At 52.2% G+C, this 17,199-nt stretch overlaps 1 protein-coding gene and 1 non-coding gene across 2 annotated transcripts; both read right to left on the bottom strand.

Annotated features, from left to right (window-relative positions):
* Positions 1-1,233: 1,233 nt before the first annotated feature.
* Positions 1,234-2,025, bottom strand: LOC138843104 (olfactory receptor 10AC1-like). Its single transcript, XM_070063906.1, has one exon. It carries the CDS (start codon positions 2,023-2,025, stop codon positions 1,234-1,236), a length of 792 nt encoding a protein of 263 aa, XP_069920007.1.
* A 270-nt stretch (positions 2,026-2,295) lies between these two features.
* LOC100342850 (uncharacterized) lies at positions 2,296-16,689 on the bottom strand. The gene is made up of 5 exons (XR_011384527.1): positions 10,387-16,689; positions 6,235-9,346; positions 4,140-4,368; positions 2,681-2,784; positions 2,296-2,561 (listed from the first exon to the last, which is right to left on the bottom strand). It is a non-coding gene; the product is annotated as an uncharacterized protein (transcript).
* Between the last annotated feature and the right edge of the window lie 510 nt (positions 16,690-17,199).

Raw genomic sequence — 17,199 nt, forward strand, 5'->3', positions numbered from 1 at the left:
CAGCCAGGGAGGTGGGTGGGCAGGACTCGGCGCCAGGGATCCTGGGCTCTTCAGACACAGTCTTTAGGCTGAGGATACCCCTTAGTCACGTCTTGGGGCAAAGCTCCCACGGAATCCAGGACCCTGAGCTTGCAGGCACAGCCAGGTGGCAGAATTGCCGAATGCAGTGGCCTAAGGCTCCCTGGCATCAGCAAGTCGGGTCCCCGCAGCCGGCTCAGACACCTGTGGACGGCTCCGAAGAAGTCGTCAGTCATGTGTGATTTCAGGGCTGCGGCCGGTGCGTGGCGCCTCTGTGCAACCCAGTGTTTTTCCATGATTGCCTAGGATGGCAGAGCCCTGCCTTCAGGCTGCATGCAGTCTCAGTGGGGGTGGGCGAGAAGCAAGGCAGGGGCCACAGTGAGAACCAGGCTTTAGAGTGCCACCTGTCGTTACCGCAAGGAGAAGGGAAAGACACTGAGGAGGGCCTGGGCAGATCCCCGACTGGCACAGCGGGGCTGGGTAGGAGCAGAGAGACGGGGGGTTGCACAGATGTACACTGAGCTGCCTGACCGTAGGTGGCCGGGCTGCCCGGATCTGACGAAGTTCTGCACTTGCACCTACCCACGTCCTTACCACCCTCATCAAGACAGAGGCATTCAGCCCAACCCAGACCCGCCACCCAGGGGGGCACGGCTGCCACATCAGCCACCGGCCCCCATCGACTGGGCACACTGGCCTTTGTTTGGATGACACCGCACAGGACGTGCACCTCTCTTGGCTTCCTAGGTGCCGTTCACGCCTCTGCATCGCTGTGTGGTCATCGTGGGCCATGCCGCCAGGCGTGTGCATTTGTGGACATTCACTTTCGGGTCTGGCGCCTCGAAGCAGCACGTCCCTAAGTTTTGTCCATTACTCGTTTCATTCTTGAGGGAAGACTCCACGTGGCTGGAGTTCGGGGTCGGTTCCAAGTGGTGGCGATTCTGCCCCTCTGGGGACCTTTGGCCGTGTCCAGAGCTAGTTCTGGCTGTCATATGGTATGGTTGCTGATAACTAGCATCAAACCTAGATCCCCTGAACATCTTAGGACAAAGAACCGTCCTGCCCAGAAGGCCAGCAGAGCAGAGGTCCTCGCGTGCCACGCCCGGGTTTGTGTCGGTGTTGGGGAGCCACAGAGGGCTCTGAAAGGGCGACATCTCCATTTAGAGGGAAAACGTCCGGACAGACCCCGCCCCCTCCCCCACCCCGTGCGCAGCGTCAGGTGACGTCAGCCTGGGGGTCCGCCCCCGGCCCCCTCGCGCCCACCACCCGTTGCAGAGCACCCTGCATGTCCCGGTTGCGCAGCGTGTAGATGGCAGGGTACAGCAGCGGCGTGAGGTTGACGTAGATGAGCGAGACCAGCTTGTCCTCGTCCAGGGAGCGGCTGCTCAGGGGTCTGGCGTACATGGCCGTGGCACAGCCGTAGTGCAGCACGGCTACCGTGAGATGGGACGCCACCGTGCCGAAGGCCTTGCGGCGGCCCACGGCCCCCCCCACGCCCAAGATGACGAGCAGCACCCGGGTGTAGGAGAGCAGGATCAGGACCAGGGGCAGCACCAGCAGCAGCAGGCAGGCCGCCAGGAGCACCCGCTCCTGCAGGTCCCGGTTCCCGCAGGCCAGCACCAGCACCGCCGGGAGGTCACAGAAGACATGGTTCACGAGCCCGCCCCGGCAGAAAGGCAGCTGGAATATGGCTGTGGTGAGGCCCAGGGCCAGGACGGAGCCACCTGCGCAGCACGAGGCCAGAAGGCCCCAGCAGAGCCCTGTGGTCATGAGCTGAGGGTAGTAGAGGGGGCGGCAGATGGCCAGGTAGCGGTCCAAAGCCATGGCCGCCAGCAGCAGGCACTCGGAGCCCCCCAGGGCCACGAAGAGGCCCATCTGAGCAGCACAGGTGGCGGGGGCCACGGCCTGGCCCCCAGGGGGCAGGAGGAAGCCGGCCAGCATGCGTGGGGTCAGCACCAGTGTGTAGGCCACCTCCACCGCCGACAGCGCGCCCAGGAAGAAGTACATGGGCGTGTGCAGGGCGGGCTCGGCCAGAGCCAGGCCCAGGATGAGCAGGTTGCCTGCCAGGGTGGCCAGGTAGAGCGGCAGGAGGAGCGCGAAGAGTAGCACTCGGAGCCCCGGGGGCCACCCCGAGAAGCCCAGGATGACGAACTCCTGCGGGGCCGTCCAGTTGGACGCCGGCCCGTGGCTCCAGCTGCGGCCTGGGGGAGGACAGGACAGGCCTGGTGACACCACCTCCCAGGCCCAGGGACCCCCACGCCTGGCCCTGCCCACACCACACTTCCTCAGGGCCACCGCGCCTTCTCCCCATCCGGCGCGTCTCTCCTCCCCTCCGCCCTACTTCCTGCCATCCAGTGGCCGCCACCAGCCCCCCTGCCTGCTGGCCGCCTGTGCGTTTCCAGGTGGCTGGCAGCAGGGAGGGGGTCTTCAGACCTGCCCTCCCCACCCTTCAAGTTATCCCTGCTGCATACCTGACCCTGGCATCCTGGGTCCCAGCCCACAGCCAGGAGGGGGCTGACTCTGTGCCGCAGCGACGACCGGGCCTGCAGACAAAGCCGTGACGGTCAGGGGCTGGGGCAGCACTGGACGCTTCCGTTCGGAGGCCGCTCCTGGCGGACACGGTGTGTGCCAGCGCTGTGCCAGCAGCCCTGTCTCTCCTCACCTGCCCTGTGGTGGTTTGCTTGGTTGGTGCGTTCTCTCTCTCTCTTAGCTGGATTCAGGACAAGCCACCGGTACTTCTGAGCCCATTGTTTCTAGGGAAGAACCCTGCAAGGGAAGACGGGGGTGTGGTCACCTGATGGTGACCAGTAGCCCTCGGGAGCAGTGGCTCCTGCTCCTGCGACTGGCGTGGTAACTTCCAAATCTCAGGACCTTCCCGGAGCACGTCCAGTTCGCTCATTTCTAACCCAAATCTCCCCCTCCCTTTGTGGGAGTGGACCTGGCTCCATGCCCGAAGTGGGAGTTGGGAAGCCGTCGGGGTCAGTTCTCGCTCCTGCACCCTCAGCCACAGTGGGGCCCCAGATGTCACCATGTATCTCACCCCCCAGGTCTTCCCTAGCCCCTCTCTCCCGGGTGACCACAGCAGGTGCAAACAGGCCCTCCACCTCCATCGGCTTCCTCACGCTACCACCTCGCGTGGCGCCTCAGCCTCCTGGTGCTCATGTCCACGCCCCTTAGCACACAGCACTGCCGGCCCCACACAGCATGGCGGCAGCTCCACCTGCTCGCTCTCGTGCACTGCACCCCCCCCCCCCTGCATTTCATGAAACTCCCAGGAGCCCCCGTTCTCCACCTGGAAAAGCCCACTGTGTCCTCTGAGGCTGCACTCACACCGTGTCCTGGGCGCACGCTCCTGTCCCCCACTCAGGACTGGCATTGTCCTTTAACCCCGCAGTCAGTCGTCTTTGTTTGCTGAACTGCTGTGTGTAAAGGGAGGAGGTGCTCAGTCCTCCTTCCTACCTGATTTGTGCCTCTTGTGTCACTGACCTGGGCTTGGGGCTCTGGAGCCATGGCCAGCCCCAGGTCTCATGGCTTTATGACGGCCGATTGCCCCAGATCCTACTGCCTCCCTGCTGAAGTTGCCCTTGGCCGTCACTGTCGGTGTCACAGTGACCTCGGGGACGTGCAGTCGTCCTATGGGCAACACCTCCCAGCATGACGAGAATCGTGCCTGGCTCCCCTCCCGGCCATCAGCGGCCTGTGTCCTGCCTTCTCCTTACTCCTTTAAGAGACACGGTTCTGGGGACGGTGCTGTGGTGTAGTAAGTGAAGCCCCTGCATGGCTGGCATCTCCTATGGGTGCTGGTTCGAGTCCTGGCTGCTCCACTTCTAATCCAGCTCTCTGCTAACAGCCTGGGAAAGCAGTGGAGGATGGATGGCCCAAGTGCTTGGGCCCCTGCCCCTGAGTAGGAGACCTGGATGAAGATCCTGGCTTTGGACTGGCCCAGCTCTGGCTGTTGTGGCCATTTAGGGAGTGAAGCAGCAGATGAAGACCTCTAACTGTGCCTCTCAAATAAGTCAATCTCTTAAAACATTTTCTTCCTCTTTCTCTTCCTGTATCCTAACCCCTAAAACTACCGTTTTGAGATCAAAGTCAAGTTCACCTTCCTGAAGAAGCCTTACCTGGCTTGAAGTCTGATCGCCAAAGGCCCTGACGGACACGACGAGGCCAATCAACACCACCGCCATTCCCCGCTGTCTGATCAGTGGCCGCTGCCGCTCACAGGAGGCTGGGAGGGCACTGAGGTCATCCTTGTAGAGCTCAAACCAAGCCACGTTGAGAGCCACGAAATCCCCCTCCAAGCACCGACCACGCAGAGCTGCTCACCGTGCGGGGGGCTCCTTTCCTGGCCTGTGAAACAAGGGAGGTGTTGTGCTTCTGACGTCTTGTGCTTCCGTCACACTGTGATCGTCTTTATTCTCAACGTAAGCTGTTAATTAAGACATTTGGATGCTTTACGAGCCCATCAAGAAGTTTGTGTGCCAACGTCCAGTGCGACGTTCAAGACACCCGGGGTGCCTGGTTTGCATCCCCGCTCCACTTCCAATCCCTCCTTCCTGCTAATTCACACCCGCGGAGACCGCAGGTGATGGCCCGAGTCCTGGGGTCCCTGCTACCCCCGTGGGAGATGCAGGTTGAGTTCCAGGCACCGCACTTCCGCCTGGCCCCGGCGTTGGCTGTTAGACATCGGGGGACATGGACCAGCAGGTGGAAGATCTCTGGTTATCTATTTCTGCTTTTCAAAAAGGTTCATACAAATTTTTAGGAAGTTTGAAAGCCTACGTCTAGTTTAGAATAGCACATCGGAAGGCAGATGTTCAGTAAGCAGGAGGTGGCTGGCACCGTTTCTCAGAAGGGCCGCGGTACATAGCCAGGAGGCTCCAGCTAAGCAGTGCGCCTGCGTCAGTGTGCACTGGCTCACAAGTGCAGTGCATTCTGGGCCGTCCTCTGCTTCACCTCCCACCTCTGGGAGCAGGGAAGCGTGGGGAGTGGGGTCAGAGCTCTGCTTTCTGGTCCCGCCTGGCTTTCGGTAGTCACATTCCTTGCCCTGGAAGCTCGGTGGGCCCTGAGACGCCCCCCACCCTGGCCACAGTTTCCCAGTTCTGCGAGGGAGGAACCATGCGGGACGGCAGGACAGACGTGAGCTTCCTGTGCCCGCAGTGCGTGGGTGGCGCTGGGCACGGCGGCCCCTGCTTTTAGGAAGCGTGGGTGGGTCTAAACCACCAGAGCAGCGGGGTGAGCTCGGGTCCGGGCTCTGCTTCCTGCTCGGCGCACACCTCACCTTCTACCCTGGCTGACGCTGTCTGGAAGGGGGACTCGCCCAGGGGGATGAAGGATGAGCCGGACCTCTGTGCTGGACAGTTGGACAGGTGCCCAGTGACACGGACGTGACCTCCAACCCACCCCTCATGGGCCAGAGCTGTGTATTCCAGCACCGTGACCGCCGCCGTCTGCTGAGCCGTGACCGCAGGGCCGGGCTAAGCCATGCGGGAGCAGCACGCAGGGACAGGTGTCGCCCTCACTGAGAGGGACCTACTGTTCCTGGGTCACACGGCTTCTGCCCCGATGGGACGTCCCCAGGCCTGGGGTCCCCAGTGTCTGTGGTCTTAGGCTGGAGGGTGTGGTCTGCTCTCATTAACTGTTTCCCCTCCAAAGAGGAGATGTGAAAGGGACTGGAAGGAAGAGAGCAGCGTTCGAGGCACACGTGGAGAGAGGTGCAGGATCAGAACGGGGCACAGACAGGCCGCAGAGGGGCGGGGGCGGCAGACTTGGGAGCCCCCAGCCCAGGCTCGGGGCTGCCGGGGAGAGGAGGGGAGGGGGCAGGAGAAACACAAGGAAAGAGATGGGGAAGAGAAGAGGGGAGGGAGGGAGAGCGAACTGGAAATGTCTGTGTTCCACCAGCTTCCTGGACCTCACAGCATTTTCCCTCTGCCTGAAACATGAGTTCAGTTGGAGGATTCCATCAAGAGCGCTGAGCTCAGTCCCCACACCCACTCCCCACAAGGGACAATGTCCACGCCACCTCCACGCCATGCCTGGAAGGAGAAGAACCGAGCCGCGAGTGTTCATGGAAAGACAACGCAGACTCAGGACCCCAGCCCTCCTCGCCCGGGTGGGACACAGGTTCCAGCGAGGGCTCCCGAGACAGGCAGAGACCGAGGGACCGGGTTCTGGTTCAAAGAAGTCCCAGTCCCAACCGTGAAAACGTGGACTCACCCTCCTCCGTCTCCTCGTCAGTCCTTCGGTGCGAGCCCTGGATCGGGATATACCGCCATCGCTCATTTCCCTGACCTCACCCCCGCTTCTCCAATGTCAGGGCCATCCTGCACCTCTTCTTCAGGGGCCAGGGAAGACGTCAGCCCTCCTGTAAACAGAGCTGATGAAGCAGCAGAGACAGCCGTGGGAGGATTCCACGCAACCTGCGCGGGCATGGGCTACACCCATCTTCATCCCTCTCTCATCCCTGTCTCCCAACTTTTATTCCCCATAAGAAGAGAGTACTCAATCTTGGAGAGAGAGAAGGTACTTACCTGGTCTCCCTGGGCCCACTTATGGGTCTGGTTGGATGGAAAGCCCCAGGGCCTCGTTAGAATCCACCCCACCCCGCCCGTGGTGCCCAGGGGCGGAGGGAGAGGAGGACTGGGGAATTGAACCACGGCACCCTGGGACAGTCTGAAACTTCTGGGCCAGGGGGACAGCAGGCCCCCTCCCTGCAGTGACAAAGAGACTGTCTGTGGCAAAAGATGGCATAAACTCAAGCCCAGGGGAGTGAACAGCCCAAAGCACCGGGGCAGACAGCTCCTGGGAGAGCAGAGTCACCGTGTGTACCACGCTTTCCCCAGAAGTGGAACCAAGGGGAGACTGGAGACTGGAGACTCAGGAAGGACTGACCGGGAGTGACGTCAGCGCGGGAGGAGGTGCCAGCCCTTCCGCCCCTGCAGGACCAAGCGTTCGGGGGCAGGGGTCTGCAGCACCAGGGAGGTCACTGGGGACACCCACGTCGCAGATCACAGGGCCTGGTTCCAGTCCCCTTCCCGCTGACGCACACCCTGGGAAGGCAGTGGTGATGGCCCGAGCACTTGGGGCCCAGCTACCCCTGGGGGAGAACCGGCTGGAGTCCTGTGCTCTTGACTTCGGCCTGACTCAGCCCATCTTCCCAGATGGAAGATCTCTTTTTCAAATGAAACAAAAAGGAATGAATTTGTCAAATAGCAATGATGTCACCACTACCTACAGATCGAAATAGCTGTGAGAGAGTTCTAGAGTCTAGATGAGGAACTGAAGCAAACCTGGTAGAGAACAAAACCCAAGAGAAACTGCACAGGTTCATGTCCCGGCCCCCCCGGGGCAGCTCAGCCTCCCGCCGCAGGTCCCCAGCAGGGGTATGCACAGGAAGACAGTGTTCTCACACCAGTGACCCCGCAGCCCTCACTGCCGCCACAGACACCCCCACCTTCCCTGACACGGACCCCAGCTGCCTGACATATTCAAAGCCCAGGTCACGGGCTTTGAGCCCAGACTGCAGCCACCACTTTGTCCCCCGCCATGCACACAAGGGAAACCAGCCCTGCCCATCCCTGGACCCAGCCCCACCATGCCCCACACGTCCACGCATTCCACTGCAGATCAGAGGGGAGGCAAAAGAGGAGGAGGAGCCAAATCTACAGGGTTTATGGGAAACCGTCAAATGACTCAGTATATGCGTTGTACACATACTGAAAGGAAGAGAGGAGAAAATCATTTAAAGAAAACTGAAAACATCCAATCTTAGAAAGGAAAAGGACCCCAAAGGGAAGGAACGTGAAGAGAGTAAGAGATTTTACCATTCAGCTGTCAAAAGGCAAAGGAAACAGCATTTTTCAAAGTGGCCCTAAAAAAGGGACCCCTCACAGACAGAGGACTCCCACGAGACTATCAGCCGCTTTTTCAGCTGAAGCTTTGCAGACTGTAAGAGGGGTATTCAAAGGAGGAAGACTCCCAGCCAGGAATCCTGTTGTTGGAAAAGTAGCCTTCCTAAATTTAAAGAGAGTTCAAAGGCAGAAGTCTCACATCTGCTGGTTCACTCCCCCAGTATCCACAATAGCTGGGCGCTATGGTGTAGTGGGTAAAGCTGCCACCTGTGACACCAGAACCCCATAGGGCACCGGTTTGCTCCATTTCTTTTTTTTCTTGGACAGGCAGAGTGGACAGTGAGAGAGAGAGAGAGAGAAAGGTCTTCCTTTGCCGTTGGTTCACCCTCCAATGGCCGCTGTGGCCAGCGCACCGCGCTGATCCGAAGCCAGGAGCCAGGTGCTTCTCCTGGTCTCCCATGGGGTGCAGGGCCCAAGCACCTGGGCCATCCTCCACTGCACTCCCGGGCCACAGCAGAGAGCTGGCCTGGAAGAGGGGCAACCGGGACAGAATCCGGCGCCCCGACCGGGACTAGAACCCGGGGTGCCAGCACCGCAAGGCAGAGGATTAGCCTAGTGAGCCACGGCTCCGGCCATGCTCCATTTCTGATCCAGCTCCCTAGTAACGGCACCTGGGGAACAGCAGAGGATGGCCCCTGCACCACGTGGGAGACCTGGAGGCAGCTCCCGGCTTCAGGCCGGCCCAGCCCTGGCTGTTGTGCTCATTTGGGGAGTGGCAGATGCAAGAGCTCGCTCGCTCTCTCTTCCACTCTCACTCTGTAACTCTAATTCTGCCTTTCAAACAAATTATATCATTAAAAGAAAGGAGATAAAAAATTTCCTAGAAAACAAAATAAAAAAGGAAATTCTTCAAATTAAAATAAATATATGCTTGATAGCAACGTGAAAACATCCAAGCATAAGCGTCATAGTAAAGTTATATACACGAATATAAAATAATGTCACATCCTAATGTGAACACTGAAAGGTAAAACGGAATAGCCACAGGGGACTGGCATAGTGGCTAAAGTTGCTGCCTCCAACACCAGTGTCCCCAGTGGGTCCCAGTTTGAGTCCTGGCTGCTCCACTCCCATTCCAGCTCCCTGCTAATGGCCTGGGAAGGCAGCAGAAGATGGCCCAAGTGTTTGGGCCCCTGCACCCACCCATGTGGGAGACCTGGAAGGAGCTCCTGGCTCCTGTCTTCAACCTGGCTCAGTCCTGGCCACTGCAACCACTTAGGGCGTGAACCAGTGGATGGAAGACCTCTCTAACTAAACCACAAAAATTAATGACTACGTAAACAAACTGATTTCGAGAACACAAAGCACAGAAGCAGAGGTTACAGTGCAGTGTTTTACGCCGCTGAGGTTGTTACCCTCGGAAAACACACGGTTATGATGACTTCCTGTAGGTCTCATGGCAACCGCAGAGATGAAACCTGTGATACAGAAACATTAGAGAATTACAGCAAATCACTGTGAAAAATAATCATGTAACAGGAAGATAAGAGAGGGAGAGTTTATTAAAAAAAAATTGCAAAAAAAAAAAAAAGGGAAAAAGGGTCCAGCACTGTGGCTTAGAGGGCTCAGCTTCCACTTGCCAGCATCCCATGTGAGCACAGGTTCGGGTCCCAGCTGCTCCACTTCTGATGTAGCTCCCTGCTCATGTGCCCGGGAGGGCCACAGAGGGTAGACAGCTTGGGCCCCTGCACCCACGTGGGAGACCGAGAGGAAGCTCCTGGCTCCTGGCTTCAGAGTGGCCCAGCTCTGGCCATTTGGGGAATGAGCCAGTGGATGGTGGATATCCCTCTCTCTCTCCTTCTCTCTCTGTACCTCTGCCTTTCAAATAGATTTTTTAAAAAATTGCAAAAAGGATAGAAAACAATGAAATAGCAATAGTAAGCCCTTATCTATCAATAATTACCTTAAGTATAAGTGGATAAAACTCCTCAATCAAAAAGCCATAAAATGGCTGAAGTGATTTAAAAAAAAATCCTGGGAGTGGCTGTGTACAAGAGACTGAATTTAAATTTAAGGACACACCTAAGTTGAAAGGGAAGAGATAAAGAGACATCCAGCAAATGGTATTCTAAAGAAAGGGTGGGGGCCGGTACTGTGAGCAGTGGGTTAAGCCACTGGCTGCAATGCCAACGTCCCTTATGAGCGCTGGTTTGAGTCCTGGCTGCTCCACTTCCAACCCAGGTCCCTGCTGATGTGCCTGAGAAAGCAGTGGAGGATGGCCAGCGTGCCTGGGCTTCTGCCACTCATGTGGGAGACCCAGATGGAGCTCCTGACTCCTGGCTTCCACCTGGACCAGCCCTGGCCATTCGGGGAATGAACCAGTAGATCGAAGGTCTCTCTCTCTCTCTTTTCTTTCTCCAAGTCTGCCTTCCCTTCAAAGGAAGGAGGGAAAGGAATGAAGGTTATACTTAAAGAAAGAGAGAAAGAGAGAGAGAGAGAAAGGAAGAAAGACTCTCACCAGAGACAAAGAAGGTGATTATATGGGTGGGATAGGAAAAGGATCGATGCAACAGCAGATACAGTTGTAAGCGTAGATAACACCCAGTATCAGAGCAGCTAAGGACAGATCTGAAGGAGGAACTGACAGTGTTGTAAAACCAAGCAGGAGTCTTCAGTATGGCATTCTTTCTTGGACAGAAGGTTCAGACAGAAGCAGCAACGGACAGCTGACGTGAACACAGACTGAGTAGCCCTAACAGGCATGCGCGGCACTTCTCACCGGGAGCAGGACGTCGCACCTCCTCAACCACGTGTGGAAGTGCTCTGACGTCATAGGTTAGGTCACAAAGCAAGTTTCAACCAAGTTATGTAAACTGAAATGATACCAAGTATCTTTCCCAACTGCATTGAAACCAGAAATCAGCAACATTAAGAAAACAGGGAAGTTGGAGCTTGGCACTGTGCCATAGCCGCTGCCTGCAGTGCCGCACTCCGTATGAGTACCGGGTTGGGTCCCGGCTGCTCCACTCCCAATCCAGCCCCTGCTGGTGTGCCTGGGACGGCAGCAGAGGTCAGCCCAGGTATTTGGGCCCCTGAGCCCACATGGGAGACCTGGATCCTAACTTCAGCCTTGCCCAGCCCTGGCCATTGCGGCCATTTGGGGAGTGAACCAGTGGATGGAGGATTGATCTCTCTCTCTCTCTCTCTCTCTCTCTCTCTCTCTCTCCCTCCCACTTGGGAGAGTGGCTTTCAAATAAATATTTTTTAAAAGTAGGAAAATTGACAAGTAAGTGGGAATTAAGCAGTACATTCTTGAGTAACCACTGGAAGCAGAAAGCCAAAATGGACCAACCCTGGCTGTTGTGGACATTTGGGGAGTGAACCAGCAGGTGGAAGATCAATCTCTGTCTCTATCCCCCTGCAAATAAAATAAAGACAGATTTTCAATTTATTGACTTATTTGGAAGGCAAGGTGAGGGCGGAGGAAGAGAGAGATCTCCATCTCTTGGTTTATTCCCCAGTTGGCTCCAACAGCCAAGTCTGTGCCAGGCTGAAGCCAGGAGCTCCCTCCTGGCCTCCCATGTGGGTGGCAGGGGCCCAAGTACTTGGGCCATCTTCTGCTGCCTTCCCAAGCACATAGCAAGGAACATGAACTGGAAGCTGAGCTACAGGGACTCGAACCAGCGCTCCAGTGTGGGATGCCAGTATCATAAGAGACAGCTGTGCCACAACACTGGCCCCTAAAAATCAGCGACATTTTCCGGTAAATAAACCTTGAAACAAATGGAAGTGAAAATGCAACACACTAGCATTTATGAGATACAACAAATGCAATATTCAGAGGGAAATTTATAGTGATAAATGCCTACATTTAAAAAGGAGGAGGGGTCAGCCTTGTGGCATAGCCGGTAAATCCACTGGCATCTCGTATGGGCTCATGTTCATGTCCCAGCTGTTCCACTTCCAACCCAACTCTCTGCTCATGGCCTGGGAAACGAACCAGCAGATGGAAAATCTGTCTGTCTGTCTCTGTCTCTCTCTTGCATGTAAGCCCTCCCTTCCTCTCTGTAACTTTGCCTTTCAAGTAAATGAATACTAAAAAAATAAAATAAAAAGTTTTAATTTATTTATTTGGAAGGCAAATAATGCCTTCCAAAGACAAAGAGACAGATCTCCCCTCTGCTGGGACCTCCCCAAACAAGTGTAACATATGGTATTTGTCCTTTTGGGGCTGGATTATTTCACTAAGTATGATGTTTTCCAGTTTCATCTACTTTGTTGCAAATGACAGGATTTTTTTTACCATTGTGTAGTATTCCATGGTGTACATATCCCATAATTTCTTTATCCAGCCTTCAGTTTATGGGCATTTGGTTTGATTCTGTATCTTAGCTATTGTGAATTGAGCTACAATAAACATGCGGGTGCGGATAATCTTTTATTTGCTGATTTCATTTCCCTTGGGTAAATTCCCAGGAGTGGGATGGCTGGGTCATATGGTGAGTCTATATTCAGATTTCTTCCATAATGGCTTTACCAATTTACATTCCCACCAACAGTGAATTAGGGTACTTTTTCCCCCACATCCTCACCAACATTTGTTGTTTGTTGATTTCTATATGAAAGCCATTCTAATGGGGGTGAGGTGAAACTTTTTGGTGGTTTTGATTTGCATTTCCCTGATGGCTAATGATCCTGAACATTTTTTCATTTATTTATTTGAAAGGCAGAGAGTCAGAGACAGAGAGAGAGAGAGACATCTTCCATCCATTGGGTCACTCCCTAAATGGCTGCAACAGAGCTATGCCAATCTGAAGCCAGGAGCTAGGACCTTCTTCCGGGTCTCCCATGTGGGTGCAGGGGCCCAAGGACCTGGGCCATCTTCTACTGTTTTCCAGGCCATAGCAGAGAGCTAGATTGGAAGTGGGGCAGCCGGGACTCGAACCAGCACCCATATGGGATGCCGGCACTGCAAGCAGCAGCTTAACCCACTCACCACAGTGCTGGTCCCTGAACATTTTTTCATGTGTGTGTCAGCCATTTGGATTTCATCTTTTGAAAAATGTCTGTTGAAGTCCTTTGCCCACTTCTTCACTGGGTTGGTTGTTTTGTTGTGTAGTTATTTGATCTCTACATATTCTGGCTATTAATCCTTTATCAGTTGCATTATTTGTAAATATTTTCTCCCATTCTGTCAGTCGCCTCTTCACTTTCCTGAGTGTTTCTTTTGTAGTGCAGAAGGAGCTCAATTTGATGTCATCCCATTTGTCATTTTTGGCTTAGGGGGACTTTTCCAAGAACTCTTTGACTATACCAATGTTCTCTAATGACTTGATGATTTGGGGTCAAAGATTTAAGTCTTTAATACATTTTGAGTGGATTTTTGTGTAAGGTGTGAGGTAGGGGTCCTGCTTCATACTCCTACATGTGGACATCCAGTTTTCCCAGCACCATTTATTGAAGAGACTGTCCTTGCTCCAGGGATTGGTGTTAGCTCTTTTGTCAAAGATAAGTTGATTATAGATTCTTGGATTGATTTCTGGCACTTCTATTCTGTTCCATTGGTCTACCCATCTGTTTCTGTACCAGTACCAGGCTGTTTTGATTACAGCTGCCCTGTAGTATTTCTTGAAATCTGGTATTGTGATGCCTCCAGCTTTGTTTTTGTTGTACAAGATTGCTTTAGTTATTTGGGGTGTCCTGTGCCTCCCTATGAATTTCAGCATCATTTTTTCTGTATCTGAGAACAATGTCCTTGGTATTTTGATTGGTACTGCATTGAATCTATAAATTGCTTTCTGTAGTATTGACATTTTGATGATATTGTTTCTTCCAATCCATGAACATGGAAGGTTTTTCCACTTTGTGGTGTCTTTTATTTCTTTGATGTCTTATAATTTTCATTGCAGAGATCTTTGACATCCTTGGTTAAATTTATTCCAAGGTATTTGATGGTTTTTGTAGATATTGTGAATAGGGTTGATCTTAGAAGTTCTTTATCAGCCATGGCATTGTCTGTGTACACAAAAGCTGTTGATTTTATATTCTCCCACTTTACCAAACTCTTGTTGAAGTTCCAATAGTCTTAGTGGAGTCTTCTGGATCCCCTATATATAGATTCATGTCAGCTGCAAATAGGAATAATTTTACATCCTCTTTCCCAATTTGTATCCCTTTGATTTCTTTCTTGTCTAATGGCTCTGGCTAAAACTTCCAGGGCTATATGGAATAGCAGTGGTGAAAGTGGGCATCCTGGTCTAGTTCCAGATCTCAGTGGGATGCTTCCAACTCTTCCCTATTCAATAGGACATTGGCTGTGGTTTGTCATAAATCCCTTGGTTGTCTTGAGCAATATTCTTTCTATACCCAATTTACTTAAAGTTTTCATTATGAAAGTGTGCTGTAATTCACCAAATGCTTTCTCTGCATCTGTTGACATCATCATATGTTTTTTGTTCTTCAGTTTGTTGATGTGATGTATCACATTGATTGATTTGTGAATGTTGCACCAGCCCTGCATACTAGGGATAAATCCCACTTGGTCTGGATGAATGATCTTTCTGATGTGTTGTTGGATCCGATTGGCTAGTATTTTGTTGAGGATTTTTGCATCTATGTTCATCAAGGAAATTGGTCTGTAGTTTGTATATTTAGGAATATTTAGGTTTAGGAATTAGGTGATGCTGGCTTCATAGAAAAAGTTTGGGAGGATTCCATCCATTTCAGTTGTTTCAAGTACCTTGAGAAGAACTGGAGTTAGTTCTTCTTTAACTGTCTGGTAGAATTCAGCAGTGAAGCCGTCTGGTCCTGGGTTTTTCTTTGTTGGGAGGATCTTCATTACTGATTCAATTTCTGTCTTGTTTATGTGTCTGTTTAGGTTTTCTGTGTCTTCATGACTCAGTTTAGATAGGTTATTTGTGTCTAGGAATCTAGCAGTTTCTTCTAGGTTTCCTAGTTTGTTGGCATACAGCTCTTTAATAGCAATTTTTGATTATTCTTTTTATTTCTATGGCATCTGTTATTACATTTCATTTTTCATTTCTAATTTTATTGATGTGGGTCTTCTCCCTCCTTTCTTTGGTTAGTTGGGCCCATACTAGTTTTAGATTTGGTTTGCTATTGTTTTTAGGTCCTTGAGATACATCGATAGCTCATTTATTTGGTGCCTTTCCAATTTCTTGATGTGAGCAGCAAATACTATAAACTTTCCTCTTAACACTGCTTTTGCTGTATCCAACAGTTTTGATATGTTGTATTGTCATCTTCATTCATTTCCAGAAATTCTTTTATTTCTCTTGATTTTTTTGAGTGACCCCCTGTTCATTCAGGAGCACATTGTTCAGTCTCCATGTGTTTGTATATGTTCTAGAGATTCTTGAGTTGCTGATTTCCAGCTTCAGTCCACTGTGGTCGGAGAAGATGCATGGTATGTTTTTTTTTTTTAATTTACTGAGACTTGCTTTATGGCCTAGAGTGTGATCTATCCTACAGAAAGTTCCATGAACTGGTGAGAAGAATGTGTATTCTCCAACTGTAGGATGAAAAGTTCTGTGGATATCCGTTAGGTCCATTTGGTCTACAGAGTTGATTGATTCTGTTGTTTCCTTGTTGATTTTCTGTCTGGTTGATCTGTCCATTGCTGAAAGTGAGGTATTGAATCAAGGGGACTCTTAACTGTTGCACCAAATGCTGCCCCAGGAAAACAATTTTTAAAAATTAATAAAGAGGGGCTGGCGCCGCGGCTTACTAGGCTAATCCTCCACCTTGTGGCGCCGGCACACCGGGTTCTAGTCCCGGTTGGGGTGCCAGATTCTGTCCCGGTTGCCCCTCTTCCAGGCCAGCTCTCTGCTGTGGCCAGGGAGTGCAGTGGAGGATGGCCCAGGTGCTTGGGCCCTGCATCCCATGGGAGACCAGGATAAGTACCTGGCTCCTGCCATCGGATCAGCGCGGTGCGCCGGCCGCTGCGCGCCGGCTGCGGCAGCCATTGGAGGGTAAACCAACGGCAAAGGAAGACCTTTATCTCTGTCTCTCTCACTGTCCACTCTGCCTGTCAAAAAATAAAAAATAAAAAATAAATAAATAAAGAGGGCCGGCGCTGTGGCATGGCTGGCAAAGCCACTCCCTGCAATGCTAGCATCCCTTATGGGTGCTGGTTTGAGACCCGGCTGCTCCACTTCTGATCCATCTCTCTGCTATGGCCTCAGATAGCAGTAGAAGATGGCCCAAGTCCTTGGGCACCTGCACTCATGTGGGAGACCCAGAAGAAACTCCTGGCTCCTGACTTCAGATTGGTGCAGCCCTGGCCATTGCAGCCAATTGGGGAGTGAACCAGCAGATGGAAGACTTCTCTCTCTCTGCCTCTGCCTCTGCCTCTTTTTAACTCTGCCTTTCAAAAAAAAATCTTTAAAAAATCAACAAGGAATTGGATTTTTGAAAAGATAAACAGAATTGACAAACACTTAGCTCAAGTGAGAAAAAAAGGAGAGAAAACACAAAATCAGAAATACAAGAGAGACTATTATTATTTTTTTTTGACAGGCAGAGTGGACAGTGAGAGAGAGAGACAGAGAGAAAGGTCTTCCTTTGCCGTTGATTCACCCTCCAATGGCCGCTGCGGTGTGCTGATGCCGCAGGTGGAGGATTAGCCTAGTGAGCTGCGGCGCCAGCAAGAGAGACTATTATAACTGATACCTCAAGTAAGGAGGATCATAAGGGAGTGTTATGAACAGTTACATGTCAAAAACTTGGAACACCTGGAAGAAATGGGTCCACTACTGGAAACATAAATCTACCAAGACAGAATCAAGAAATAGGAAACCTGAACAGACTTCGGTAGTCAAAAACTGCTGCCCAATGAAGAAACGCTCACGGTGATGGGTTCAGGAGTGGATCCCACCTTTCAAAAAAGAATTAATATCTGTCCCTCTAAAGCTCTTTCAAAAAGTAGAATAAAGAACACGTCCGAACTCTTTATGAAGCCGGATCATTCTGATAACAAAGCTGAAAACATCATGCAAAAAAAGCAAACTACAGGCCCATTTCCCTGATGAACATAGGTGTAAAAATGCTCAATGAAACGTTTGCCAACCAATTCAACAGCACATAAAATGATCGCACACCATGACCATGTGGGATTTATCTCTGGAAAGCAAGGATAGTTCAATACATGCAAATCTGTCAGTGTGAGACCACATTGACAAAATTAGAGAAAATTCACATGATCATCTCAGTAGGTGCTGGAAAAAAAGTATTTGACAAAATCCACCAACCACTCATGATTTAAAAAAAAAATTCTCGACTAAAGGAACTTACCTCAACATGAAGGATGGAA

This window comes from Oryctolagus cuniculus, chromosome 19 (assembly GCF_964237555.1).
Source record: "Oryctolagus cuniculus chromosome 19, mOryCun1.1, whole genome shotgun sequence".
NCBI lineage: Eukaryota > Metazoa > Chordata > Mammalia > Lagomorpha > Leporidae > Oryctolagus > Oryctolagus cuniculus.